The sequence below is a fragment of the Poromitra crassiceps genome (assembly GCF_964638095.1).
Source record: "Poromitra crassiceps genome assembly, chromosome: 12".
In the NCBI taxonomy this organism is placed as follows: domain Eukaryota; kingdom Metazoa; phylum Chordata; class Actinopteri; order Beryciformes; family Melamphaidae; genus Poromitra; species Poromitra crassiceps.
In genome coordinates this window covers 31,981,453-32,008,585 of record NC_139632.1, presented here as the reverse complement: position 1 = coordinate 32,008,585, position 27,133 = coordinate 31,981,453, and the positions used below count along the sequence as shown (strand labels likewise).

General features: G+C 43.7%; 1 protein-coding gene across 1 annotated transcript; it reads left to right on the top strand.

Moving 5' to 3' along the window:
• Positions 1 to 1,098: 1,098 nt before the first annotated feature.
• mcoln2 (mucolipin TRP cation channel 2) lies at positions 1,099 to 26,782 on the top strand. Its single transcript, XM_083648115.1, has 14 exons — positions 1,099 to 1,202; positions 2,460 to 2,613; positions 4,215 to 4,388; positions 5,403 to 5,559; positions 6,157 to 6,235; positions 6,483 to 6,579; positions 7,026 to 7,125; positions 8,069 to 8,181; positions 9,804 to 9,953; positions 12,150 to 12,251; positions 12,639 to 12,761; positions 16,921 to 17,127; positions 19,045 to 19,178; positions 26,341 to 26,782. Exons 1-14 carry the CDS (start codon positions 1,159 to 1,161, stop codon positions 26,375 to 26,377), a joined length of 1,671 nt encoding a protein of 556 aa, XP_083504241.1. The 5' UTR covers positions 1,099 to 1,158; the 3' UTR covers positions 26,378 to 26,782.
• Positions 26,783 to 27,133: the final 351 nt, after the last annotated feature.

The window sequence follows — 27,133 nt, the reverse complement described above, 5'->3', positions numbered from 1 at the left end:
ATCACCGAAATCTCTAAATAAATATACAGTATTTACCGTAATGAGAAAAGGAGCAAAATATTGATGGTTAAAACTTAATCATGATATCACAACACTCTAATCCCAATGATAATTTAAAATGAGATATTATAAATCTGGCCAACATTTTAGAAATAGCTAAATGGACGATTGATAGATAAATCAATCAATCATGAGTGGATTCAGCACACTTTATCTGGGCAGAAGGTCGCCACCAAAACTTTTCTGCTGGGGACCTTTGGTCGCTGCCGAATGTTTATCTCTAAATACATATACAGTATTTACCCTAATGAGAAAAGGAGCAAAATATTGATGGTTAAAACCGAATAATGATATCACAACACTCTAATCCCTCTAAACTCTAATAAAAAAATTATAATTTAAAATGAGATCTTCCTCTAAATCTGGCTTCAAATGGCAAACATTTTAGAAATAGCTAAATGGACTGATTCAATCATGAGTGGATTCAGCACACTTTATCTGGGCAGACTGATTGAATCATTGCAGATCTATTCAGACCTTCGGTCGCCACTGACATTTTTTAGCTGGGGACCTTTGGTCGCCACCGAATGTCGCCCCCTCAGAATTTTGGTTTGCATGACGCCCCTGCATAACAGCATACTTCATTTTGCGACAATCGACTGCAGCTCTCCAATATTATCCAAGATTCACTTTATTGTCCCAGTGGGAAATTTGTCTTGGGCTAACACCCATACTGCAGCCATAAGAACATTACACGTACAGACACATGTGAATAAAACAGACAAGTGCAATACTGTAAGTACAAATAACAAGTAAAAAATATATATGTATTTAAATGGGTATCTGCAAAGCCACAGTCAGGGAATCCGATCAAAAATACCGTCAAGGCTGGCTCCGGTCAGTACAGAGCACGCCATGCAGAGCACATGGTCGTGCTCTGTACTTATGGGTCGTGCTCTTTAGGGCGTGCATCAGCGACCCCTGGTGGCCCCAGAACGCAGTTGGGACCGCTTGCACCACCTGAAACTCATTTCCTGATTGGCTGGAAGAAGTTAGCGGTGGAAGGCATTCATCTGTTCAGCTTTCTGCCACTGAGTCCCTGCAGCCGAGCAGTGATCAGTCAGCCGCGCTTCTGTGAGCGTCACCAATCAATCAAACATGGAATTATTGGTTCGATATCTGGATAGGAGCAACTCAATTAGGTAAGTTTAGGAATTTTACCACTAATCAACCATATTCTACTGCAAAACTACTGACATAGCCTAATTATGTTAATATATATATATATATATATATATATAGCTGGCTGTGATGTCTGGAAATAACATTCTTCACATGCCCTGTTGACATCTGCAGACTAGCCTACATATATCGCCTATATATTATCTAACATATATCCTGTTCATGTAGCTAGAGAGCTATTTCCTACTTTGACAAATGGATTTTTATTTAAATGTGTTTGGCTTTAACAACGTTAAACAGTTGAACATAAAGATCGAGCATAGCTGAAATGAAACCAAAGGTTATTTCTGTAGCCTACATGTCATTTCGCATTAAAAGTGTGTGTGTGTGTGTGTGGGGGGGGGGGGGCACTTGTTGATTCTTGATGTACATTCATGACTGGGACAGTTATTCAACACAACACAAGTTGAAATTAATGTAAAATGTGTCGTCTACCAACAGATCTATCTATCTATACTAACATGTAATATCCTAAGAACAGTCAAATATAGTATTTGGAATTGGGAGTTCATGCCTATTAAACGCTGCAGTGGGAGCTTGAGGGGAAAATATTGAAAGTGTTTAGTGCACTGAGCTAACCTTGGACTTGCAGCCAGCTGCATGAATGCAGGCAGTGTGCTCAGTACATGTACTTCCGTTTGAATCAGTGCACTGAAAAACACATGTGGTGGAGAAGTATAACATCCTCATCAGCCAACTCACAGTTTCACTTCTATGTTTTCACTTAGAACGTGCTGTCCTGTGCTTTTTTATTATGGGGGGGGGGGCACAAACTGCTAGAAACGTCTGTTACAGTTGTCAAAAGTATTGATGTATCAGTATCGATACAACAAAAATGAAATTGATACAATACCCATTTGCAACAGTAAATATACCAGCTAGTTTTTTCTCTGAGAAATCAAACTATAGTGATTTCCCCTCCCTATCATTGGTGGGTATATCTGTTGCTTCAACAAGCTATAGTTTTCCGATCTTCTGTGAGAAAGTGTAAAGTTTTTAATTAGTTTGAGGCCTAGATGGAGAAGTGTGTGTCTGTCCATCTGTCTCCGTTTATCAAAAATGGTTTATAAAAAATATCCGAGTATCGATATTTTCCTGGGTATCGGTATCTTGCATCGTGACAATGACAACCCTACAATCTGTACTTTTTCACTGGAGTTGACAGCACCAGACAACACATGTTGTTGTTTCTCATTTGTCTGTTTTGGTGTTTTCAGCTCCATAATGACTCAAGACATCATCAAGGAGGAGAGCCTGAGAGATGACCTGAAGTACTACTTCATGAGTCCCTGTGAGAAGTACAGGGCCCGACGTCACATCCCCTGGAAGATGGGGGTCCAGATCCTGAAGATCATCATGATCACCACACAAGTACGTGCTCATCATCAAAAACCTAGGAAGGAAGAAGTGTGTAAATCTGTCCAGAAAATGGTTCCAGCAGCTGGTTTATTTAAAACCGGAAGCGTGACCCCCGTCACAAGTGTTCAGAGTTCAACCACAGAATGATTTAACCTCATCAGGTTCATTTCATTTGATCCATTGATAAACCTATCAGAGGATAACCTGGTTTATTTGATCCATTGAGTGCGTTTACATGCACACCAATAAACTGATAACTGTGAGTAATCAGTTTATGGCAACAATCTGATTTCTGCGTTTACATGCACTTTAATAATCCGACAATAAGAAAAACCCGGGTTTACATGATTCAGTCAATTAGTCGGATTTCTCTCCAGAAGGCAGCGGTAATTCAACTTTTTACATGCAACTTGTGCATGCGCAGATGTATAAACCCACAAGAAACCTGATACGCTGTATACATGCACTCAAAAGACAGGTTATTGGCCAAAAACCTAGGTATGTTTATCAGTTTATTCATAACCCAATAACGGCCATAAACGGATAAAGCTTATCGGTTTATGCTGTTTACATGACCATTTGAATAATCAGGTAACTCCAGAAATCCGCTAATAAACTGTTTATTGTCTGCATGTAAATGCACTCGATTAGCCTATCAGAGGATAACCTGGTTTATTTGATCCATTGATTAACCTATCAGAGGATAACCTGGTTTATTTGATACATTGATTAACCTATCAGAGGATAACCTGGTTTATTTGATCTCACGCAAATCCAGCTGCCTTGCAATGTTAATCCTCTAATTGCACCGTCTAATTGCACATGTAAGTAAATGAAGATTGTATATTATCTGAGAGAAAACATCCTCTCCTAACTATGAACGTTTACCCTCGACAAGCTTTGAAATAACTGAGATTTGAAACTGAATTCTGTGGTTCTCTATTTGGACTAGGATTCAGATATTTCAGTTGTTTAAATGTCCATTTATCATAGTTGTGGGATAATACTGTGTAATGCTATTAAAGCCTTTTAGTTTAATTACTTTGTTCCTTGCCAAAATGTAAAGCTAAAAGTCATCTTGGTGGTATCAGAGCGTCTTTACAGTATGATGACACACAGTCGTAACATGACAGGTGTTTATCGCACCTGCTCGTGAAATGGCTGGACTCTGCCCACAACTCTGAACCTTGAACCTTGAACACCTTCCTGTTGGCTGCTTGTGACATTAACAATCAAGGAAGTGAAATGTTTTATTTTTTGCAGTTGTACTAAATCGCTCTTTAATACAAGCCTCTATTGAATGCCTGTCATTAGGGCCAGCTGATTTATTCAATATGATTGTTTCTCGTCTTTCAGTGGAATCATATCGTGTTGATATGGTGATTTGGGGAAATTAATTTTGACACATTTATTTATGGTATGGTAGGAATATAGTTTGAAATTACAGGTTTGTTTGACATCACACCCTGACACTATCATCCAGTTCAATGGGACGAATTATTAATTTGATTATACAATCTGATTTTGCATAATATGTGAATCATATCTTGTTATATCGGTATTGGGGGGGGGGGGATCCTTATGATTATAGTGATATTTCAACCATATTGCAGCTCGTCCTGTTCGGCCTCAACAACCAGCTGGTGGTGTCCTATAAGGAGGAAAACACCATAGCCCTCAAGAACCTCTTCCTGAAGGACTACAGCGGGGTAGACGAGGACGACTACAGCATCGCCGTCTATACCCAGCGAGGCTTCTATGACAGTCTCTTCTATGTCCTGGATCAGGCAAGTGTCTCTTCTATGTCCTGGATCAGGCAAGTGTCTCTTCTATGTCCTGGATCAGGCAAGTGTCTCTTCTGTGTCCTGGATCAGGCAAGTGTCTCTTCTGTGTCCTGGATCAGGCAAGTGTCTCTTCTTTGTCCTGGATCAGGCAAGTGTCTCTTCTATGTCCTGGATCAGGCAAGTGTCTCTTCTATGTCCTGGATCAGGCAAGTGTCTCTTCTATGTCCTGGATCAGGCAAGTGTCTCTTCTATGTCCTGGATCAGGCAAGTGTCTCTTCTATGTCCTGGATCAGGCAAGTGTCTCTTCTATGTCCTGGATCAGGCAAGTGTCTCTTCTATGTCCTGGATCAGGCAAGTGTCTCTTCTATGTCCTGGATCAGGCAAGTGTCTCTTCTATGTCCTGGATCAGGCAAGTGCAGCCCTGGAGAGCGAACCTTGCGAGGCAGCTGGATTGGCACGAGATGAGACCATGAGATCACGATCACAAGACAGATCCATTTGCCACACTCCAATCTGTTGGTTTGAATCCGAACCACCAGTGGTTCAGACCAATCAGCTACGGGCTCTGGTGTGACACCAGTGAGAAGCGAGCCTGTGATACAGTAGATGTGATCGTATTATTGGTAGATTTTCTTTCTTTCTTTCTTTCTTTCTTATTATTTTTTTCCTCCTACTGGTCCGCCATATATTATCTTTCTGAGGAAGTTTAAGTAATGGGATTTTGATACAGAAATGCAAGCAAGTACATTATTTTTTGACATTTAATGTTAACTAGGTCTATGTTATGATATGGAGGTCTCTCTGACATCATGCAGAGCAGCCTGGAGCGCTGGTGTGTTTTACCTGAGGCTTGTGATCTTTACAGTACAGGTGTGTTTTACCTGAGGCTTGTGATCTTTACAGTACAGGTGTGTTTTACCTGAGGCTTGTGATCTTTACTGTACAGGTGTGTTTTACCTGAGGCTTGTGATCTTTACAGTACAGGTGTGTTTTACCTGAGGCTTGTGATCTTTACAGTACAGCCAGTTGGGCCGCCTCTCTGTAGCTCCCATTAGCTACGCTGAGGATGGAGAGGGGAAACTGCTGCCCCTGCTGGTCTGTAAAGAGTATTACAAGAGAGGCAGTGTGTCGCCATCAGATGAAGCCTACGACATCGACGCCCAGCTGGAGGAAGGTGAGGGCGACCATTTAAACCAGGGCAGGGTCAGAAATGAACACCTGCCAATACCGCTAATAATGTGTCTGGTGGATAAATCTATCATCTTTGAGGTGGTGATAACATTTGAATACCTCAGTTATCTAGATAACTGATAGCGTTACTTAGGGTTACTTAGGGTTACTTAGGGTTACTTAGGGTTAGTTAGGGCTAGTTAGGGTTAGTTGGGTTTGTACTGGGTTTGCTTGTAAAATTGATTCCTTGTTTCACTTCTGTTGCACTTCATGATGAATTGCAAACTTGATTAATTGCTGTTTGTGAAGTCAAGTTGAGCAACTCACATTTAGTGCAACTCACAATAACTGCAGAAGTAGAAGCTGAATTGCCGACAAGAGTCAAAAGAAAACTGTCCAGACAAGAAAAGTCACAAACATTCCTGTGTTTGTATTGTAATCTGCATCATGGAGACATGCTAGCAGGTAAAGAAATAAGCAAGGCAGGAATTTGATGAAGATGATGGTGATTATTTATTATTATGAGGACTTAGAGCCACAAATGAAATCTCCAAAATGTCAAAGTAATTTTCTCTAAATCAGTTTCTCTCCTCCCTCGCAGTTTGTATGTCACATGATCCAAAGAGTGCAAACCAGTGGAAAGTCCACAATTCAACATTTTTTGATCTGGATTTTTACAGGTATGTAATAGCTAATTTTTTTCTCATTTTATTCAACTGTTTATTTTACTGTTTTATCTTTATCCAACTGTTTTATCTTTCTGTAAAGCACTTTGAATGGCATCTTATGTTTGAATTGTGCTATATAAATAAAGTTTATTATTATTATTATAATCCATCCCAACAGTTTCCATGTCTGTGTGACGAACAACAAAGACCATTTCACTTTTCTCCTTTGTCCTTTTAACATCCGCTGCTCCTTATTCAGGCTGGTTGACATCAAAATAAGCTTCCAGCTGAAAGGAATCAACTTACAGACGGTGCGTTCGCGCGAGTTACCTGACTGCTACTCTTTCTACGTCACGGTACGCTTCAACTCTTTCCTGTCATCAAACACATGAGTGAACAAGATGTTACTGTAGGAAGACCTGCTCTCTCCATCAGATAGACTGACCAAGTGAACACTATGGTGCCTTTTTGATTTCACCCATTAGATCCATTCATCAATTAACCCATTGATACCTGATGCAGCATTTGTGTGTGGATCCCTCATTTGTGTGTGTATCCCTTTAAGACCGCGAACCATGTGACGCGGTTTGCGGTCTTAAAGGGATACACACACAAATGCTGCATCAGGTATCAATGGGTTAAGAGGTCAGAGAACTTAAAGAAGTATCAAAGTTTTGCAGTATTTGGCAAATGTAGCAATTATTACTCGTCAGCAATATTGTTAATACAAAGATTGCTCATCATATTGGCTGGTTTGCGCAATCAAACATCCTCATAATCTTTCCATCGGTCTTTCCCCTAGATAATGTTTGACAACCAGTGTCACAGTGGAAAGGTGAAAATCTTCCTGGACATCGACGCCTTGAGCAGCACGTGCCGAGACTGGAAGATATCAGGGACGGGTAAGGAAGGCATACTGCTGCCACATCTGGGCCAGAAAATACATATTTGCAGAGTAAATATTTGGTTTAACCTGCCTGCAGTACCAGCTGGGCGAGGTTTAGTGCATCAATTAAATTAAATACAACTACACAAGGTACAAAACATTAAGAACAAGCCACAGAAGAACCAAATGGCAGCACAGAAAGAGACAAGTCAGATTTCCAGAATAACGGGAGCCATTTTCATATTTGGGTAGGCAGAGGTCAGCAGTCATATAACAGAACAGAAGTTATAATAAACTCCTCAAAAAAAGTTTGGAAACGTTATTTTGGTCGATTATTTCTCCCCTTTAATAACATACCAATTGGTATTGTATTTTATATTGTTGGAAAGCCTGATTAGTCACCTTTACAACGGGGTACAACTTGTAAGAATTGTGCATTCGTGGAATGAGCAACACAGCTAAACGTGTGGGTAGCATCCCCAAAAAAATGGCCAAAATCTCCTGCAATATTCTTCTGTTGCTATTCCCTCTTGTTTTGAGTTGCTTGGTGGATTGGATGATTGCACTCTCCCACAGCACCAACATGTGACCAGCATGAGGAGACATTTGATGTACTGTAGTATCAGATAACTTCAGTCATACTAAATCTACTTTTAAGTACTTGTATGCGATTATCTAAACCTTCTGGTATGTATTGCACTGTCCTGTTTGGCAAAGCCCACCTCAAATATTACAAAAGAAACATTTAGATTAATTTGTGGATCATACTTGACGCAGGAATGTGAGGTACTTTCACTCCTCACAAAAAGACAGTGAGGCATCTGGACACTGTTGACTGTTATTGAGGCGTTTTCCTGTAAGCAGGCGCTTATCAGCAACGGGGTAGAGGGAGTTATGTAAGAGATGTGCGCGTACACACACACACACACACACACACACACGCTGTGTATCTGTTTCAGCTCAGAAGAACACACACTATCTCCTGGTGTTCGACGGCTTCGTCATCCTGGTGTGCCTCACCTCGGCTGTGCTGTGTGCCCGCTCCATCATCCTGGCTGTGAGGTTACTGCAGGTGGGCTGCCCCTCCCCCCTGTCTGTCTGTACAACATCACACTGCATTTTCATTCAGCCCCCCCGTCTGTCTGTACAACATCACAATGCATTTTCATTCAGCCCCCCCCCCCCCCTGTCTGTCTGTACAACATCACACTGCATTCTCATGCAGCCCCCCCCTGTCTGTCTGTACAACATCACACTGCATTTTCATTCAGCCCCCCCCCCTGTCTGTCTGTACAACATCACACTGCATTTTCATTCAGCCCCCCCCTGTCTGTCTGTACAACATCACACTGCATTTTCATTCAGCCCCCCCCCCCCCCCCTGTCTGTCTGTACAACATCACACTGCATTTTCATTCAGCCCCCCCCTGTCTGTCTGTACAACATCACACTGCATTTTCATTCAGCCCCCCCCCCTGTCTGTACAACATCACACTGCATTTTCATTCAGCCCCCCCCCCCCCCCTGTCTGTCTGTACAACATCACACTGCATTCTCATGCAGCCCCCCCCTGTCTGTCTGTACAACATCACACTGCATTTTCATTCAGCCCCCCCCCCCATCTGTCTGTACAACATCACACTGCATTTTCATTCAGCCCCCCCCCCCCAGGTCTGTCTGTAAAACATCACACTGCATTTTCATTCAGCCCCCCCCCCCCCCCCCGTCTGTCTGTAAAACATCACACTGCATTTTCATTCAGCCCCCCCAAGTCTACAGAGTATTTGTAACATTTCAACAGCTTATTAATTGACATTCAACAATTCAACTGTTTCAACAGATTATATATAGAGTTTATGTGACAATTCATGAACATACCTAGGAACATTACGCTAGGTGCAGCTGTGTGGAACAGCAAGCAAACAGAATCTAATGAGCTGTTAAAAGTTTAAATCATCTACAGACAAAGCAAAACAGTTGAACTGTTGAATGTCAAAATAATGTGAACTAATCAGCTGTTGAAATGGTACAATACTCTGTAGACTCTCTGTAGGCGGACTATCCAAATAAAGTGTTACCTTATTTCCTTATTGACTTATTGGTCACATTAACGATCAATTATCGATTAATCATTATGTTAAAAAAAACAGCTTTTGACATACTAACGTACATGGAAAATACTAAATGTGGGTTTTTATGCCTGTCTTTCAGTCGACTCAACAAGTTAATCAACCAAGCAAACTCCTGCTGTATTTCAACATTGTATTACAATGTTTACAATGATTACTGTTGTCTTTTCTGGGGGTAATTCTTCCACACTGGACTTTCTTTCTCCTCTGTATAAACAGTGGCAGTTAAATTGTGCCCTTGTGGTGGTAAATCATTTGAGCAAAAAAATTAAATTTAAATGGCACGTAGCCTGCATTGTCGATTAATCAGTATGTTTGATTGATCAAATTCTTAACAATCGCTAATAGATGAATCATTAACATCCCTAATTCACATGATATGGCATTCACTATCAGCTGTAGCTGAATTGCATCGAGCGGTTAGCACACACTCGGCACGCACTTCGTGTCTGGTGTGATAAGCTGGCCATCATAACATCTACACTTGGTCACCTCCTCTACTCCCTTTTTTTGTCTTCTTTCATTCTTCTTCTCAAAGAGATTTGAATTGCATCTGTGTCATTTAGAGATTCTCCAGATTCTTCCATGAGAACTACAATCGCAAAGTGTGCGAGGACGACCAGAGTGAGTTCCTGAACGGCTGGTACGTGCTGGTCATCATCAGCGACCTCTTGGCCATAGTGGGGTCCATACTGAAGATGGAAATACAGGCAAAGGTGAATACCTTTGTTACATGTCGCTGCAATTTACTTCCAATATGGTGGATTACAATATAATTATAATATAATATAATACTGTAGACAGCTCATTGGCTGTGGCTGTTGTTTGATTGTAATCACATGTTAATTTATTACAATCACCTGTTATCTTCCTATCAAGATGGCCATGTGATGACGTAACAGAATACTGTGAAAACCCTCTGAAACTGACTGAGCATTTTACATATCAGCCAGATAAATGTACCGTAAATTCCGGACTATAAGCCGCACCTTTTTTCCCGTTTTTTGGGCTTTTTTGGCCCCTGCGGCTTATATAACGGTGCGGCTTATCTATGGATTTTTTCAAAAAAAAAAAAAAAAAAAAAAAAAAACTCTCTTTTTTAGCACTCTTTCTAACTATAAATCCACTTCTGTTTTAATTTCCTCTCTTGCCCTCTTTTCACCACACTGTATGACACTGTATGACACTGTATGACACTGTGTGCACTGTAAAAAACAACACAGGTGGTGTTGTGTTATGTTGTTTTGTTGAAATGTTAATAAATGGGAGCTTACATATGGTAATTAAACATTAAAACACAAAAAAAAAAAAAAAAAAAAAAAAAAAAAACATTAAAACACCCGCGGCTTATAGTCCGGTGCGGCTTATATAAGAAAAAAATAGTCAACTTTGCAGGTGCGGTTTATACACCGGTGCGGCTTATAGTCCGGAATTTACGGTAGTTTACATCGTGGTAGAAACCAAAAGAATGGAGAGACAGTGTATCTCATTAAAAAAAAGGAAAATAATTTATTTTGTCCCACCGCAATCTGAACCATATAAAATCTGAATCATATAAAATCTGAATCATATAAAATCTGAATCATATAAAATCTGAATCATATAAAATCTGAACCATATAAAATCTGAACCATATAAAATCTGAATCATATAAAATCTGAATCATATTAAAAGTGGAGCAAACTCCATTGCCGTCACAGTTTAATGGTGCTCTTCTGGTTCTCAACGTGGGGTCTGTGGACCACCAATGGTCCTTGAGAGGGTTCCAGGAGGTCAGCATTATTTAATTTGCAAGAAGTGAACACAATTAGACAATGTAATGAGTCCTTGATATGAAAAAGGGTGAGAATATGCTCTTCTGGATAACACACGGGCCATGTGAAGAATTAAAACGAGTGGAAAGGGCTGATAAATGGAGCGCTCTCCCGTCAGTGGTTGGTGGACTTTGGAGCGAGGCGGCTGAATGTCGACACTGTAAAGAGCTGTTGACTTTAACCTGAGTGAGACTTCTCGCTCTGTCCCTTTTATAGCCCCCATGTTAAGTATTTACCTCCAGCTTGACAGAGACAGAACCCTCTCTTTGTCTCTCTCTCTCTCTCCCTCTCTTCCTCTCTCTCTCTCTCTCTCTCTCTCTATCTCTCTCTCTCTCTCTCTCTCTCTCCTCTCGTGTTTGTGAGGGAAGCCGCTGCTAGTCTGCTGTGGTGAGCGTGTGTGTATCCCTGTGTGGTTAACTCTGGAAACGCACTCTTTCAAGTAGCAGTCACATTTGGTTTTGGAGTAGCGCTGGTATTGTTTTTTTTTTTACTTCTTAATTGGTCCCATCATGACAAAATCCTTAATCGCTGAACAGCCTAAGCAGACTTTGATCAAATCATTTTATTATTTTATTTTATTTTACACTGCTTGGCCCAGCTGGTTGTGGTTTACTGTATTGGAACAATTTGGATCGTTAAATGAGAGGAAGACTTAAAACAAAAAGGCCTAAAAGATCCAGGTCCAGGCAGTCAAGGAGGTTTGAAAAATGTAAAAGGTCTTTAATTTAATGTGCTAGAATCATTAAAATACAGCAATGCTTGTGCCTTCTTCAGGGTGTCATGTAAATGTCCCTCTCTAATTTGGATAGTTAGTCGGGTGTTCAGTCACAGAAAAGAGTATTAATAGCAGCGAGTGATAATTGCTTGGAAAAACTGGGATTTTATTTATTTATTTTTTACTGGGACTTCGACACCTGGAAATCTTGTAACGTGACGTCAGTAAACTGCACACAGCACGCTTGTGTTTTACCCAACTCAAAGTAAGACAACACACTAATCTATAACACAAACTACTCTCTCAGTGCCGGGTGTGATTTCTCCCCCTCTCTCCCTCCTATAGAGTCTAACTCTCTCTCTCCCCCTCTCTCCCTCCTATAGAGTCTAACCAGCTATGATGTGTGTAGCATTTTCCTGGGAACCTCTACACTCATGGTTTGGGTCGGTGTGATCCGTTACCTGGGATACTTCCAGAAGTACAACGTGAGTCCATGACACTTCTTCCATCACTGTACTGGAAATGGCTTCAAAACAGGAGTCCAAAAACGAATGGGTGATCTGACGGTTTTAGACCAGCAGGGCTTTTCAAAGTGTTTGAGAGTGAGCCTCCCCTCAGAGAGCTACCAGTATATCCACACTTGTGGAAAGTCACACAGTCACTCTGACCCAGCGACCATCATCACATAAGGCGTTTTCAAGATTCCATGGCTACGATCTTGGTCATTGTCCTTTTTCACCACAAACGGACTCCGTGGTGGAGGAGGGGCAAGACCGCGAAGGGTTTTAAAAACGAGGAAGTATGTACCGTATTTGTTTTTCTTCCTGATCCCATTGGTGCATCTCACCTCTCCATGCTTGTTCTGTGTCCAGGTGCTGATTCTGACCATGAAAGCAGCTTTTCCCAAGGTGCTGCGCTTCTGCTGCTGTGCCGGCATGATCTACCTGGGCTACACCTTCTGCGGGTGGATCGTGCTCGGGCCGTACCACGAGAAGGTAAGTGCTCGGGCCGTACCACGAGAAGGTAACTGATCGTGCTCGGGCCGTACCACGGGAAAGTAACTGATCGTGCTCGGGCCGTACCACGAGAAGGTTAACTGATCGTGCTCGGGCCGTACCACGAGAAGGTTAACTGATCGTGCTCGGGCCGTACCACGAGAAGGTTAACTGACTAACCAAAGTAGAGGAAGTGAATGCCTTCATATTAGAGAAGTGGACTGAATCCCTGCGTTGGCTTATCACATCTGGGTGAGAGAAGTTGCTCTATAGACTGTTTTCAGGGAAATTGTGTTGCTCAGGTTGGGAACAGTTTGGACTGAATCTGCATGTTGGTAAACAACTGGATTGGCTCTACTTCCGGGTGCAACTTCTGTACTTCCGGGTGCAACTTCTGTACTTCCGGCTTCTGTACTTCCGGGTGCAACTTCTGTACTTCCGGGTGCAACGTCTGTACTTCCGGGTGCAACTTATGTACTTCCGGGTGCAACTTATGTACTTCCGGGTGCAACGTCTGTACTTCCGGGTGCAACGTCTGTACTTCCGAGTGCAACTTCTGTACTTCCGAGTGCAACTTCTGTACTTCCGGGTGCAACTTCTGTACTTCCGGGTGCGACTTCCGTTCATTTTAAACAGCAGTCACAGCGTAAAGGTAAAGGTAAAGTCCCACTGATTGTCACACAATGTGTGAAATTTGTTCTCCGCATTTGACCCATCCCCTGGGGGAGCGGTGAGCGGCAGCGTGCGCCGCGCTCGGGAATCACATGGTGATTTAACCCCCCAATTCCAACCCTTTGATGCTGAGTGCCAAGCAGGGAGGCAAACGGGTCCCATTTTTATAGTCTTTGGTATGACTCGGCCGGGGATCGAACTCACGACCTCCCAGTCTCAGGGCGGACACTCAGACCACAAGGCCACTGAGCTGGTTGACGCTGATTCGTCCCTTAGTGAGAGATTTGTCCATCGTTTGAAACAAGTGGATCTAGGAGTGGGCTGGATCAAGCAATAAAAACAAATAAGTTTGTCTCCTTTTGTGAACGAATGGAAGTTTTAAGTCTCAACGGCGAACTTTATTTGTCCATGACTATACAAAAGTTACAATAACAGCAAAGACGACCAACTTGTTTCAGCTTCCAAGAGCCTTTATCAGGTTGTGTCATCTTGTATCTTTTTATATATATATATAATATAATATAAATGGAGTCTCTTCTAGCTCATTGATACCTGATGCAGCATTTGTGTGTGTATCCCTTTAAGAGGGATACACACACAATGAGGGATATACACGCAAATGCTGCCTGGCTCGTCTTCTGGTGGAACAAATCTCACCAATCTTCATTCTCTGTAATTCACACAAACAAGATTTTTAGTCGAGACCTTCAAAGTACAAGTCAAGTCCCAAGTCATGAGAAGTCAAGATTCAAGTCCTCTCTTTATGCATTAAGTCAAGTCTCAAGCAATTTAAAGTTATGACTCAAGTCTGACTCCAGTCCAAGTCATGTGACTTGCGTCCCCACTGCTGTGCAGGTGTCAGTGTGTCTGTGTCATACTGGTTTAAACTTGAGACTACCTTCCCTGATTGAGGACAAAAACTCTTTGAGCAATGTAATTTGAGCATGAAAACACAGTGAACACTTTGAATTGGCAACGGCTAAACATGGGAATGATCCTGGGGAATGTTTGTTCAATATCATGTTAACCCAGAAGCAATGAACACAAAACACAAACTAGTTCAAGTAGAAAAACGGGTTCATGTCCTAACATACATTACTGCTCCGGGTTTTAAGAGTAAAGAGAGGAATCGGTCAGTTCAAGTTACTGGTCAAAATTGTCCAAATTAATATAATTCCCTTTTTAAGTTCCCAGGCATTGAAAGGATCCAGGTGGTGTTTACTGATTTGAGATGCGCTTTGACACGATTCAGGAATGAGGAATATTATTATTGCTAACAAGAGTTATGAGTGATGATCATCACCCTCATCCTGTGATCACTGTCTTACCTCACTACCTCATGTCTCTCACAGTAGGCTACCACTTATTTCATATATGTAGTTTTGGAAACATCACATGTTTGCACTGTGCCTGCAAATGATCAGGGAAACCATTAACTCCCTTGGGCAAAATTCACATTGGCCTCATATTTCTCTGGAGGCACTGTACATATACAGCCACCAGATGGCGGTGTTTGTGCACATTTTGCACATTAAATCTCCAAATGTGAGGGACAGAAGCCCCACCAAAATCCCAGCAGGGAAGTAGGTGAGTGTGTTTAGCTGTCCTCGCCCGTTAAGATAAATTATTTACGGAAGTTCGTAAATCAGTAGGCGTCTAAATAAGGAGAGACAGATGTAAGAAAGCTTGCACTCAGCAGCACTGGGAGAGGTGAAGTCTCACTGAGCAAATTCATGTGTTGATCATCTTAACCAAACAGGTTCTGGACTCATCTGTCCTCATTTTGTCAGATCGGTTCACTGCAGAGCCACTTTGATAGGCTGATTTATGGACCATAACTCTAACAGGAAACTCGTGTGGACAAACACAAACACTCATGTGTTCCTCACAGCTTTTATTTGTAAATGTCCATCAGACAAATCCCAGTATTTTACTTTAAAATGTGAACTTGATGCATAATCACTTCTCAAACACATCACAGTCATCTGTAAGCTTTCATATCGACCTATAAACAAATTGACAAGGGGGGAAAAACAAGCGCGAATTCACAATAGCTGCGACCACATATGCAAATTTCCAAAATGCAGGATGGCAGGGGCAGCCCACTCCTCTACCATCCTATATTTCGAACCCGGCGCCTTCGTTTAGCCAATGCAAGACACACTTTCACACACTTGACCTCCGTGCCACATTTCAGCCCATTTTGAAATTTGCCTTTTCACAACACACACCTTCATACACACACACACACGCACGCACGCACGCACACACACACACACACCTACCTACCTACCTACCTACCTACCTACCTACCTACCTACCTACACACACACACACACACACACACACACACACACACACACACAATGCCATGCCAAATTTCAGAGTGCCTTTTAGAGCTGTTGTGACTTTTAGAGCTGTTGGTCGCAGCTGAAACAAAATCTCTGATCAAAGAATATAATATAAATTATGAAAACAGTTTCAGTTCCCATTTTGCACCTGACTGGACTGAAAGTGAATTGAGCTGCAGCTCGTTTGTTGTCATGCCAACAAACGGGTTTCTCTCCCTCCTGCAGTCCGTGGAGTGGTCAGGATGTTGACGTTGTGGCGGGGGACTCCCCCTGTCCTGTCAGCCTCGGCTCCTCTCTGTGTATTTACTGAAGGGATAAACAGGGGATGTTGCAGGACTTGCCATCCCACATGTCCTCTGGTCCTCTGGTCCCATACGCTCTGAGTGAGCTCTAGTGGTTAGATCCTATCGTGGTCCATAATATGATCAGTATTAAGTGCTGTTTGAATCTAATTATTTAAGATCTAAGGATTGGTTTTGGAAAAACGACTAGATACAGCCAGATTTTCGGGTTTGACTGTGATTGAACATCATTTTATTTTATCTATTAGTGACTCATTGCACTTGTGTCAACTCTTTGTGTTTTTGAACTCTTCAAATGAGTGCAAAGTGTCCTCCTCCTCCTCCTCCCCCTCCTCCTCCTCTTCCCCCTCCTCCTCCTCCCCCTCCCCCTCCTCCTCCTCCTCCTCCTTCCCCTCCTCCTCCTCCTCCTTCCCCTCCTCCCCCTCCCCCTCCCCCTCCTCCTCCTTCCCCTCCTCCTCCCCCTTCCCCTCCTCCTCCTCCTCCTCCTCCTCCTCCTCCTCCTCCTCCTCCTCCTCCTCCTTTCCCCACTGCCATCAGGTTTCTGAACTCCACTCACCTCTGAAATCTCACTGTATACCTCTCCAGCAATGTATATGTTGAATGTTCTGTATTTATGTTGCCATATGTCTGTCTAGGTACTGTAATGTCTTATGCTGACACAATATTCATGTATGCTATTTATGTATGCTATGCCATTCATGCTATAACAATTGCTGTACCGAAAGCAAATTCTGCCGACTTTGTTGTGCAGTCCTTAATAAATGAATCTATGAATCTATATAATCTAATCTATAGAATCTATCCTCCTCCTTCCTCCTCCTCCTCCTCCTGCAGTTTGAGGGCCTGAGTCGCGTGGCCGAGTGTCTCTTCTCTCTGGTGAACGGAGATGACATGTTCACCACCTTCGCCCAGCTGAAGGACAAGAACACGCTGGTGTGGGTCTTCAGCCGCGTCTACCTCTACTCCTTCATCTCCCTCTTCATCTACATGGTGCTGTCGCTCTTCATCGCCCTCATCACCGACGCCTACGAGACCATCAAGGTACTTTGTTGCTGTGCGACCATTCACCAGTGGGGGAAAGTGAAGCAGGGAGGAGACAGTGGGGGAAACTTGACCAGGTGCCGCTCGGTGTATGAAGGGAGAAGTTGCCAAGAATTGTTTCATTAAAAAGAAATTAGCATAATAATCTGTGACATTGTCATAACATGAAATGTCCCTTTTGCTCATTTCTAACACTAGTTTGATATAACACATGCTACAAATCCATCCTATTCACCTTATGTAGCCCCGCTAACTTGACTCAGTTGTGTTAGGACTTCCTGTTCAAAACGCCATCTGTTTTACCTGCTCAAACCTCGTCCAATCTGGGAACCCAGTCTATTTTATTTAAAACATAGAGTCTGGGAGAGCCCCACCTTTTCTCCAAGGACGTCAATTCAGTATGGCAGCCATGAGCCGAGGCTGCAACATGGCTAATAGCGAGTTACGAGGAGCCAATGATGCATCTATATTAAGCAAAGATATTGACAATTTGTTGATCATTTTTGCATACTTATTTGCGCATATTGTGGGCTGAGAATCGAGTGTGCCCCCATGTGTTCTTTCTATTTCTACGGCAGCCTGTAGGCAGCTGAGGATTCAGTTTTCTCTCTGTTTCCTGAACAAGAGTTAAATTGCACCCCCGGTTGGTAAGATTTACTTACCAACTACATGTCACTACATGACTTATTGCTGCCATGTAGTGAAATTCCTTCATTCAACAGGCATAGTGTGTGTATGTGCTGGTCTCACGCAGGCGTAGAACGTATGTGCTAGTTTACCTGCCTCACGCAGGCGTAGAACGTATGTGCTAGTTTACCTGCCTCAGTGCCTCACGCAGGCGTAGAACGTATGTACTAGTTTACCTGCCTCACGCAGGCGTAGAACGTATGTACTAGTTTACCTGCCTCACACAGGCGTAGAACGTATGTGCTAGTTTACCTGCTTCACGCAGGCGTAGAACGTATGTACTAGTTTACCTGCCTCACACAGGCGTAGAACGTATGTGCTAGTTTACCTGCCTCACGCAGGCGTAGAACGTATGTGCTAGTTTACCTGCCTCACGCAGGCGTAGAACGTATGTGCTAGTTTACCTGCCTCAGTGCCTCACGCAGGCGTAGAACGTATGTGCTAGTTTACCTGCCTCACACAGGCGTAGAACATATGTGCTAGTTTACCTGCCTCACGCAGGCGTAGAACGTATGTGCTAGTTTACCTGCCTCAGTGCCTCACGCAGGCGTAGAACGTATGTGCTAGTTTACCTGCCTCACACAGGCGTAGAACGTATGTGCTAGTTTACCTGCCTCACGCAGGCGTAGAACGTATGTACTAGTTTACCTGCCTCACACAGGCGTAGAACGTATGTGCTAGTTTACCTGCCTCACGCAGGCGTAGAACGTATGTGCTAGTTTACCTGCGGCAACTTTTTGGGCTCCAAAAAAGGCGACAGTGTGTGACGACAGCAAAAAGCGAGCCTGTGATGGACAGATGGTTCCTCCAATCACCGGCCAATCATTTTTTGAAAGTGCCCGCCTCTTTTAATCTGATTCCCGAGTGGCGAGCGGCTCGTTCCCAGATGGCTATGTGAAAACAAACCATCTGGCAGCATCATGTTGGACTAATGTCTAAACTGGGGAAAAGATCGAACTGAAAATTCGAAATGTTTTTGTTGTAGGATCCATGTTGTGTATTATGTATTTAACGCTTGCTCTACTCAAGTTTCCAGAGCAAGAAATACAAGAATGAGCAGAGTCAGTATGTAGGCCTGTACTGTACTACCTTACTGTAGGCCCAGAGTAGGCCTACAGTATGTCAGTATGGCAAACTCAATGGCAGCACCTAATTGCTTGCTGCATTTCAGACAATGATTTTTCGGCTGTTTGCTTTGAATGGTTTTGTCTTTGTTGTTCTCACTGACAGAACTTCCAGAAGGACGGCTTCCCGGCAACAGACCTGCAGAAGTTCCTCAGAGAGCAGAACGATTTTGCTGTTGTCGAGGGGAGCAGCCAGACAGACGTTCACATGGGATACTCAGTGCTCTGCTGCTGCAAACGGTACGGTAGTCCTTGGTTCTCAAAGTGGGGTCCGGGGACCCCCAGCGGTCTTTGAGGGGGTACCAGGGGCTCCCCAGCAAAAAGGGGAATACTTTATTTTAACTATAATTCCATCCATAAGTAACACTGCTTTGGTCATGGGTTTCAGACGCTTTCTGTAATAAATCATCTAAAAGCAAAAATCGTATCAGATAGGGGGACCGCCGGACAAAATCTTATCAAAATGGGCGTCCTGCAGGCTGCAGGCAGCAGGTAGCAGAGCAGCAGACAGCAGAGCAGCAGGGCAGCAGGCAGCAGGTACTGTAGCAGAGCAGCAGAGCAGCAGGCAGCAGGGCAGCAGGCAGCAGAGCAGCAAGCCTGGGTAAACCCAGCCTCCACGTGATCTGCTCTCAGACCCTGCTCTCAGTCACTACAGTCTGGAACTTGAGCCATTCAGAGCGATTTCTGGCCCGAAGCGAATTCCATCGCAGAATCGCAGCCAATGAGTGACGGCGTGACTGCCAACATCAGTCCTGCCGTGATCGGCCAATCAGAGAGTGCGTCTTTGTCAATGACGTATAACAGCTGCAGCGGCTAGCCATTAGCATTTGGCCTCTCCATAGCATAGCATCTTTTAATGATGTTAGTAGACACACGTAACAGTATAGATCCCCGTTATGAGGTCTGTTGATCAAAATAACACCTAACGCTATATCGAAATCGGGTTTTAGCGGACGGGCAGCGACCATACAAGCTGGGGCTTCAGAGCTGATCACCTGGACACATTTTACGTACTTATGTAATGTGACATGAGATCACCACATTTCAATAAATATAACGTTTTTCTACATTTGAATGCTGCTGGTCGTTATAGCCTACTGTACAGTCCCATGGTATGGTGGGCTAATTGTTTGAATTATATCGAAATATATTTGCATGGTGTAGCATGTAATGCAGTCTGTTAAGATACTGTAGCTAGATACTCTGTGACACAGAAAGGCAGACAAGCTAGCAGCAGGGATCTTGTCACACTGATTCCAGATAAACTCGTCTGTCTAGCCAGCTATACAATATTACTGTACCTGTACCATAATACCACAAGCTAACGGCAGCATATGCCAATGGAAGGCTGGGTAGCATTAGCTAACGTCATCCAGGCTATACAGTAACGTTAGGCTATTATAAAGTTATGAAACGCTGATTCAGACGTTACAATAATATGACACAATAGGAGCCAGTTACCCTAGCTAGAGAGAGTTATTTCAGACCACCAGATATCACCATATTTCATTTCAATAAATATAAAGCATTCATTGATTGAAGCAGACTGCTGGTCGGTTAAGTTTCTCTGTCGTCATGTCCTCTGCTCCAATCTTCGGTTCGTAGTTTGTGTTCACTCGACATCAACAATCTTTATACATGATCAACCTCGATTTTGTGGAAGATAGGAAGATGCAAGCGGCAGGCTCGTGACGCGAAGTCTGGAGGAAATAATACTCTCTGAAAAACAAAAAATTGTTCACATTGGGTTGTAGCCATTGCGTGCTAGCAGTAGCCTACTGAATGTGTTAGCTCTTTGCTAATAACAAAGGGCGCTGAGTGATGACGCCATCTGTTGCACTGCGCATGTGCTCTGTGTGCTAAGCTGGTTGGCTGATGGAGTGGTCTATCAAGGGAGGTACGCCCGCCCCTCCCCGACGGCAGAAATCCATCTGAACGGCTCAAGTTCCAGACTGTAGTGACTGAGAGCAGGGTCTGAGAGCAGGTCACGTGGAGGCTGGGTTTACCCAGGCTAGAGAGCAGCAGAGCAGCAGGCAGCAGAGCAGTGGAGTTTCCTCCACACTGCGGCTTGGCTTGGTCCCATGTGGTCTGAGACCAATGAAATTAGTGGTAAGAGCTATGCAGACACACCCAGTGATGTGCTGATTACAGAGAGACTGAGGCTGTACACTGGAAGAGCCCCCCACACCTCTCTCTCTCTCCCTCCCCCCACACCCCTCTCTCTCCCTCCCCCCCACACTCTCCCTCCCCCCACACCCCTCTCTCTCCCTCCTCCCCCCACACCCCTCTTTCTCCCCCACACCCCTCTCTCCCTCCTCCCCCCACACCCCCCCCCCCTCCCCCACACCCCTCTCTCTCCCTCCTCCCCCCACACCCTCTCTGTTTCCCCCTCCCTCCCCCACAGCCCTCTCTCTCTCTCCCCCCACACCCCTCTCTCTCCCCCTCCCTCCCCCACAGCCCTCTCTCTCTCCCCCCCACACCCTCTCTCTCCCTCCCCCCACACCCTCTCCCCCCACACCCTCTCTCTCCCTCCCCCCACACCCTCTCTCTCTCCCTCCCCCCACACCCCTCTCTCTCTCCCCCTCCCTCCCCCACAGCTCTCTCCCTCCCCCCACACCCTCTCTCTCTCCCTCCCCCCCACACCCCTCTCTCTCCCTCCCCCACACCCTCTCTCTCTCCCTCCCCCCCACACCCTCTCTCTCTCCCCCACCACACACCCTCTCTCTCCCTCCCCCACACACCCTCTCTCTTTCCCCACCACACACCCTCTCTCTCTCCCTCCCCCCCCCACACCCTCTCTCTAAATTATTTCCCCTTAAATGCAAAAAGCAGGAATTATGTATTCATTCAATTCATTGACATGAAACAATCTACAACATTCATAGTGCATACTGCACACAGTAACTCCATGCAACTCCCATACATCTCAATGGGCTGACTCACCAGCGGAAGGTGCTGCGGCTCTACACTACAGGATTGGGGATTCAAGAGCAGGTACATAGACATCTGTTCAGGTGTGCGTTTGCTGCGGGGGTTGAATCCCTGATCCTGGGATGGGCTAGCAGCTAAATGCTAACTATGCTGAATGGGGAGAATGGGAGGATTTCCCCCGTGCTGACCAATTGACTACGCAGCTATGACGAGACACCGCCTGAATGTATGCGCGCCGCACACGGCTCTTAGTTATACTGAGGGGGGGTCCCAACCCATTTTATGTCTAAAAGGCAGGAAGTAACACAGGTGCGAGCAAAACATTAACGAGGGCCCCAGCACTGGAACACCTAAATGGATTGGAAGTTGGAAACCCTCATTAATGTTTGCTTGCACTTGTGTTACTTCCTGCCTTTTAGACACAAAATGGCTGCTGGTGAAAAACGCTCATTGACTCTATGTCACCACATCCCTTTCGAAGCTGCCCGCCTGCTGCTCCTTGTCAAATATAGTTCTCCGTTTCTTGTTCTTCTGTTCTTACAAAGCAAAGTTCAAAAGCTCAACCAGAAGAACATTGACACCAGACTGTGGGTGGTTAGCTTGTCTGTTTGGTTCAGATTGTTCTAATCTTTCATCACTTTCTCTTGCTGTCAGTTTAGTTTCACATCTCAGTTCAAAAGTGCAAAAGGTTCATTTCTTATCTCGGTGGAGCAGAAACAGCACCTCCTGCAGCGAGGTGTGTGTACAGCTGCGTGGTGTTCCTCCTGCAGCGAGGTGTGCGTACAGCTGCGTGGTGTTCCTCCTGCAGCGAGGTGTGCGTACAGCTGCGTGGTGTTCGTCCTGCAGCGAGGTGTGTGTACAGCTGCGTGGTGTTCCTCCTGCAGCGAGGTGTGCGTACAGCTGCGTGGTGTTCCTCCTGCAGCGAGGTGTGTGTACAGCTGCGTGGTGTGTGTACAGCTGCGTGGTGTTCGTCACACACAGGCTTTGGGGTCACGACCCCAAGTGGAATCACATGGAATTCAAATGGGATCACCTGAAATGTACAGTAATTGATCAATACAAATAATAATAATAATAATATAATAAAACCACACAATTTAAAACAACTGAACATATCCTATGTTTTCCCAAAAGTATCAGCTACAGGACAAAATGTAAATGTCATGATAGAGCCATAACATGTGGGTGTCGTGGTAAATAGAGGTGGGTAAAGCATCCAACGTTACTTAATTCAGTTTTATCCATTTACAAGCACACACACCTTCTGCATGGCACCGCCCCTTCTGCATGGCACCGCCCCTTCTGCATGGCTCCGCCCCTTCTGCATGAAGGGTTTGCTTCTGCGATGCTCACGCAAATTGTTTCCAGACAGTTTTAACATGAAAGCTGGGAGAAAGTTCTCAATCTCTTGAGTGACACGAAAGAGAGACTGAGAACTGAGTGTAACACTTTTTGATTACATGCTTCTTCTCTCTCAAAACAAAATGTCTGCCCACCATCCTGTTTTCCCCCTTCTGGTCGTCAAAGTGTTTAGCGAAGTGCAGTCTCAGTTACACGGCCATTATTCTAATGTGTAATAATGCAATGTAAGACAAGAAGTTAATATTCCTGCATTTAATATTGCTCTGCTTTCCGGAGATTAACTTCAAACCGCTAGTGGCTTTTTGGTGTAATGTGACTGCCTTTCATTAGTTTCCCTCATCAGGTTTCACAGGTTTTGTAAACGCAGCAATGTGCCGACTCGTCTTGTCAGACTTTAATTATTTGGAGTATCTTTCACTCACTCAGCTCACACAAATCTGATCAGTGAACATGTTCATCTCTTACTGGATGAAATTACATCCACATGCAATCAGCCACTTCCTGCTGTTGTCTCTGTCCAGCACTCAGTTCACTTCTCTGCTGTTGTCTCTGTCCAGCACTGAGTTCACTTCTCTGCTGTTGTCTCTGTCCAGCACTGAGTTCACTTCTCTGCTGTTGTCTCTGTCCAGCACTGAGTTCACTTCTCTGCTGTTGTCTCTGTCCAGCACTGAGTTCACTTCTCTGCTGTTGTCTCTGTCCAGCATTCAGTTCACTTATCTTGCCCAGGAAAAGTGGAGGATTCAGGCCTCAGAAGAGTTGGCCTGTCATTGGGTTTAATACGGTACTTGGTATTGGAAATAGAATATCAACTTTGTAATATCCATTGGAGATTAACTGTACACGAATGAAATTGAATGTTGCATAATTCATCTGAAGAACTAGCCTATGTCAGCGCTGTTTATTGGAGGACAAATGTGATTGATTGAAGACAAAGACATGGCGCTAGGCCAACATATATAGAAATGGGGTGCGTCCATTAATCAGACATCTGGGTAGAACAGCGGTAGATTCCCTGCCTACCAACACGAGTGTCACAGGTTCGAGGCCCGTGTTGCCTCATGCTTGATCAGACGTTCCTACAGGCACATTTGGCCGTGTTTGTGGATGGGAAGCCGGATTAAGGGTATGTGTTCTTGTCCTCTGGTCGGTGGGGGCCTGTTAGGGCGGAGGGGAACTGGGGGGAATAGCATGATCCTCCCACGCGCTATGTGCTGCCAGTGAAACTACTCACTGTCAGGTGAAGCGGCTAGTGATTACATATGTATCGGAGGGAACTAGATACAAAATGGTTTGTACGCCCAAATCAGTCGAGACATTTTATAATCCAGCTTCTTTAAACAAACGATATGTAGGAAAACTCACCACCAACATTGTGAACTACTTTATCTACTGGACAAAAGTTATCAGCAACACACACAGCATGCATGTTAATCTTGTTGTGCCAACTGCCAAGTTGACTTAAGGTAAAACAGCATATATGAAAGTTGACTTAAGGTTAAACAGCATACATGTGACTGAACTAATACTTTAGATCCACACAACACATTCCTATTGACTTAAGAATGGAGCTGCTGCAATTCATAACCGCTATGTGATGATACTGTAACAAAACAAACAGCTTAGTTTAGACAATGGGTTGATGGTATACTCAGTATACCATAGTGTGTTTCGCAGAGCTCTGACAGATTTATTGGGAAGCAATATGATACAGTAAATACAGTAAAGGCTGTTTGTTTAGGCAAATCTCATGTCTGTTTATTGGAAATGATGTTGAGCTAATTTTGTTTCCCACTAAATTTTGAATTGATTGAAAGAAGCCTAAAATGTTGTCCCTCCTGGTTGAAAAGCCGTTTGGTCACCGTGACATCATGACATCATGACATAATGACCGTGACATAATGACATAATGACCGTGACATAATGACATAATGACATAATGACCGTGACATAATTCACAACCTCAAACTGTGGAGAATCAAACTGTGAATTCAACTCCATCAGTCAAATGTGTAACAGCCAAAGCCAACAAAGTCAAGTGTGCAAGAAGCACTGTAACAAGGCTTTCGTTTGTCATTCGGGTTTATTTTAGGAATAGTTGTTTCTCTCTACCAGGGTTGGGAGGGTTACTTTAAAAATGTAATCCGATACAATTACTAGTTACCTGTTAAAAATTCAGTAACGTCATCCAAATATCACAATATTAAAGTAATGTTACTGATTACTTTTGAACAAATTTCCTGCAAATTTGATCACAAAAAAAAACAAATTTCCTGCATTTGACTACTGGAGTCCGGGGGCATGGTCCTCAGGAGGATATTTTTCCAAAAAGCAGCTAAGTTAAGTACAATGTCTGACCTTTTTCAATACAAAATATGTATGTCCCTTGATATTGCTCTCAATGCCATCAGATCAGGCAATTTGCAGGATGATAGTTTTGTCAAAAGGATTACAGTTACCTTTTTTGTAATCAGATTAAGTAATCCCATTAAATTAACACTCCGGTGGAAACCTAGTGGTTAAAGCAGCAGGCCTGTGACTGGAAGGCTGCTGGTAAACACAGCTGCCTGAGACGTTTGTTCTGTCACAATACCACAAGACACAATATTGATATTCTGTGTGTGTGTGTGTGTGTGTGTGTGTGTGTGTGTGTGTGTGTGTGTGTGTGTGTGTGTGTGTGTGTGAGAGAGAGACAGGGCGTCACGGTAAGAAGATTGTGTCATGTGTGCTCAGTCAACCTTGCATGGATAAATGTCATAACCAAATGAAAGTGACCTCTGTGTGTCTTGTGAACACAAAAACTTAAAAAGTCTACAACTCCCTCCAGATCGGCATATAGTTAGTTATCCTTTTATTGTCCTCGTGAGGAAATTCAACCTCTCCATTTGAGAGGGGGTGGAGCAACGAGCAGGACAGCATGGGTCGTCATGGAGACTACAATTTGGGAGAAAATCCAATAAAACTTGATTAAAAAAAAAAAAAAAACATAGAAACTCCACAAGTATCTTGACACAACTGCTAAATAATGCATTAATTAGCTTAATTATGGCATTAGAATAACTGGTTATGTTCAATGTATCGTGGTGATACGCATTTTTTTATGTTGTTGCAGAGATCCAGAACATGATGATGTCATACTCATCAGCTGACAGCAGTCCTCCAGGTGAGGCTGTCCAGGGGCATGCTGGGAAAAAGGATTGACAGGTCTGAGATAGAATATGGACTTCCACAGAGGAGATCATCGCTCCCATCGGGGAAGATGGGAACGTTCCAGCAAAAGACTTGAGTGTTTTCTGCAGAGGAAAGCACAGTGAAGTGCAATGGGAAATGAGTTTCCTCTCTTAAAAACATGAAACCGAAGCGCGTGGAGCTTGGCCTAAGACACGAAAGCCTTGGATGTTGCCAAGTGTGATTCAGGGATATTCAGCAGTTTACTGGGCCTTTTTCAGCCCCGCACATGAGTTTGGTCGCCAAAGAATGGAATTCTGATGCACTCGATGTACTAAATACGTTTTCCTTTTAATGTTGTTGCAAACCCCAGAGCAAGCTCATGTACAAACCTCAACATAATTTATTTTTCAAGTGTCTTGTGGATTTGTCTGTTGATCAAATGTTGCATACATTAAAGACATTATTTTATTTGATCGTACATGTTGTTGCCCATCTTTATATATTGAGCAGTTCATCTTCTGAAGATTTAAATCAGACAGCAGGTCAACATCATGTACTAATTGGATGATTTATTATTTACCACCTATTATTTCAATATTGTCTCAGTCCACAATTGTGTTGTGTAAATAAGCCCATAAAACCTGTAGATCCGCCTTGGCAGGATAGTGAACAGTTACAGGAAGATGTCACTTTCTGAATGATAGATGACACTGAAAGAGAGACAATTGTATTTG

Bases quoted from the DNA above. Each gene is read 5' to 3' on its own strand.
- mcoln2 (XM_083648115.1), top strand. From the start codon at position 1,159: ATGGAATTATTGGTTCGATATCTGGATAGGAGCAACTCAATTAG. The intron at 6,236-6,482 runs GTATGTAATAGC...CTCCTTATTCAG, and splicing joins TTTGATCTGGATTTTTACAG to GCTGGTTGACATCAAAATAA. The intron at 12,762-16,920 runs GTAAGTGCTCGG...CTCCTCCTGCAG, and splicing joins TCGGGCCGTACCACGAGAAG to TTTGAGGGCCTGAGTCGCGT.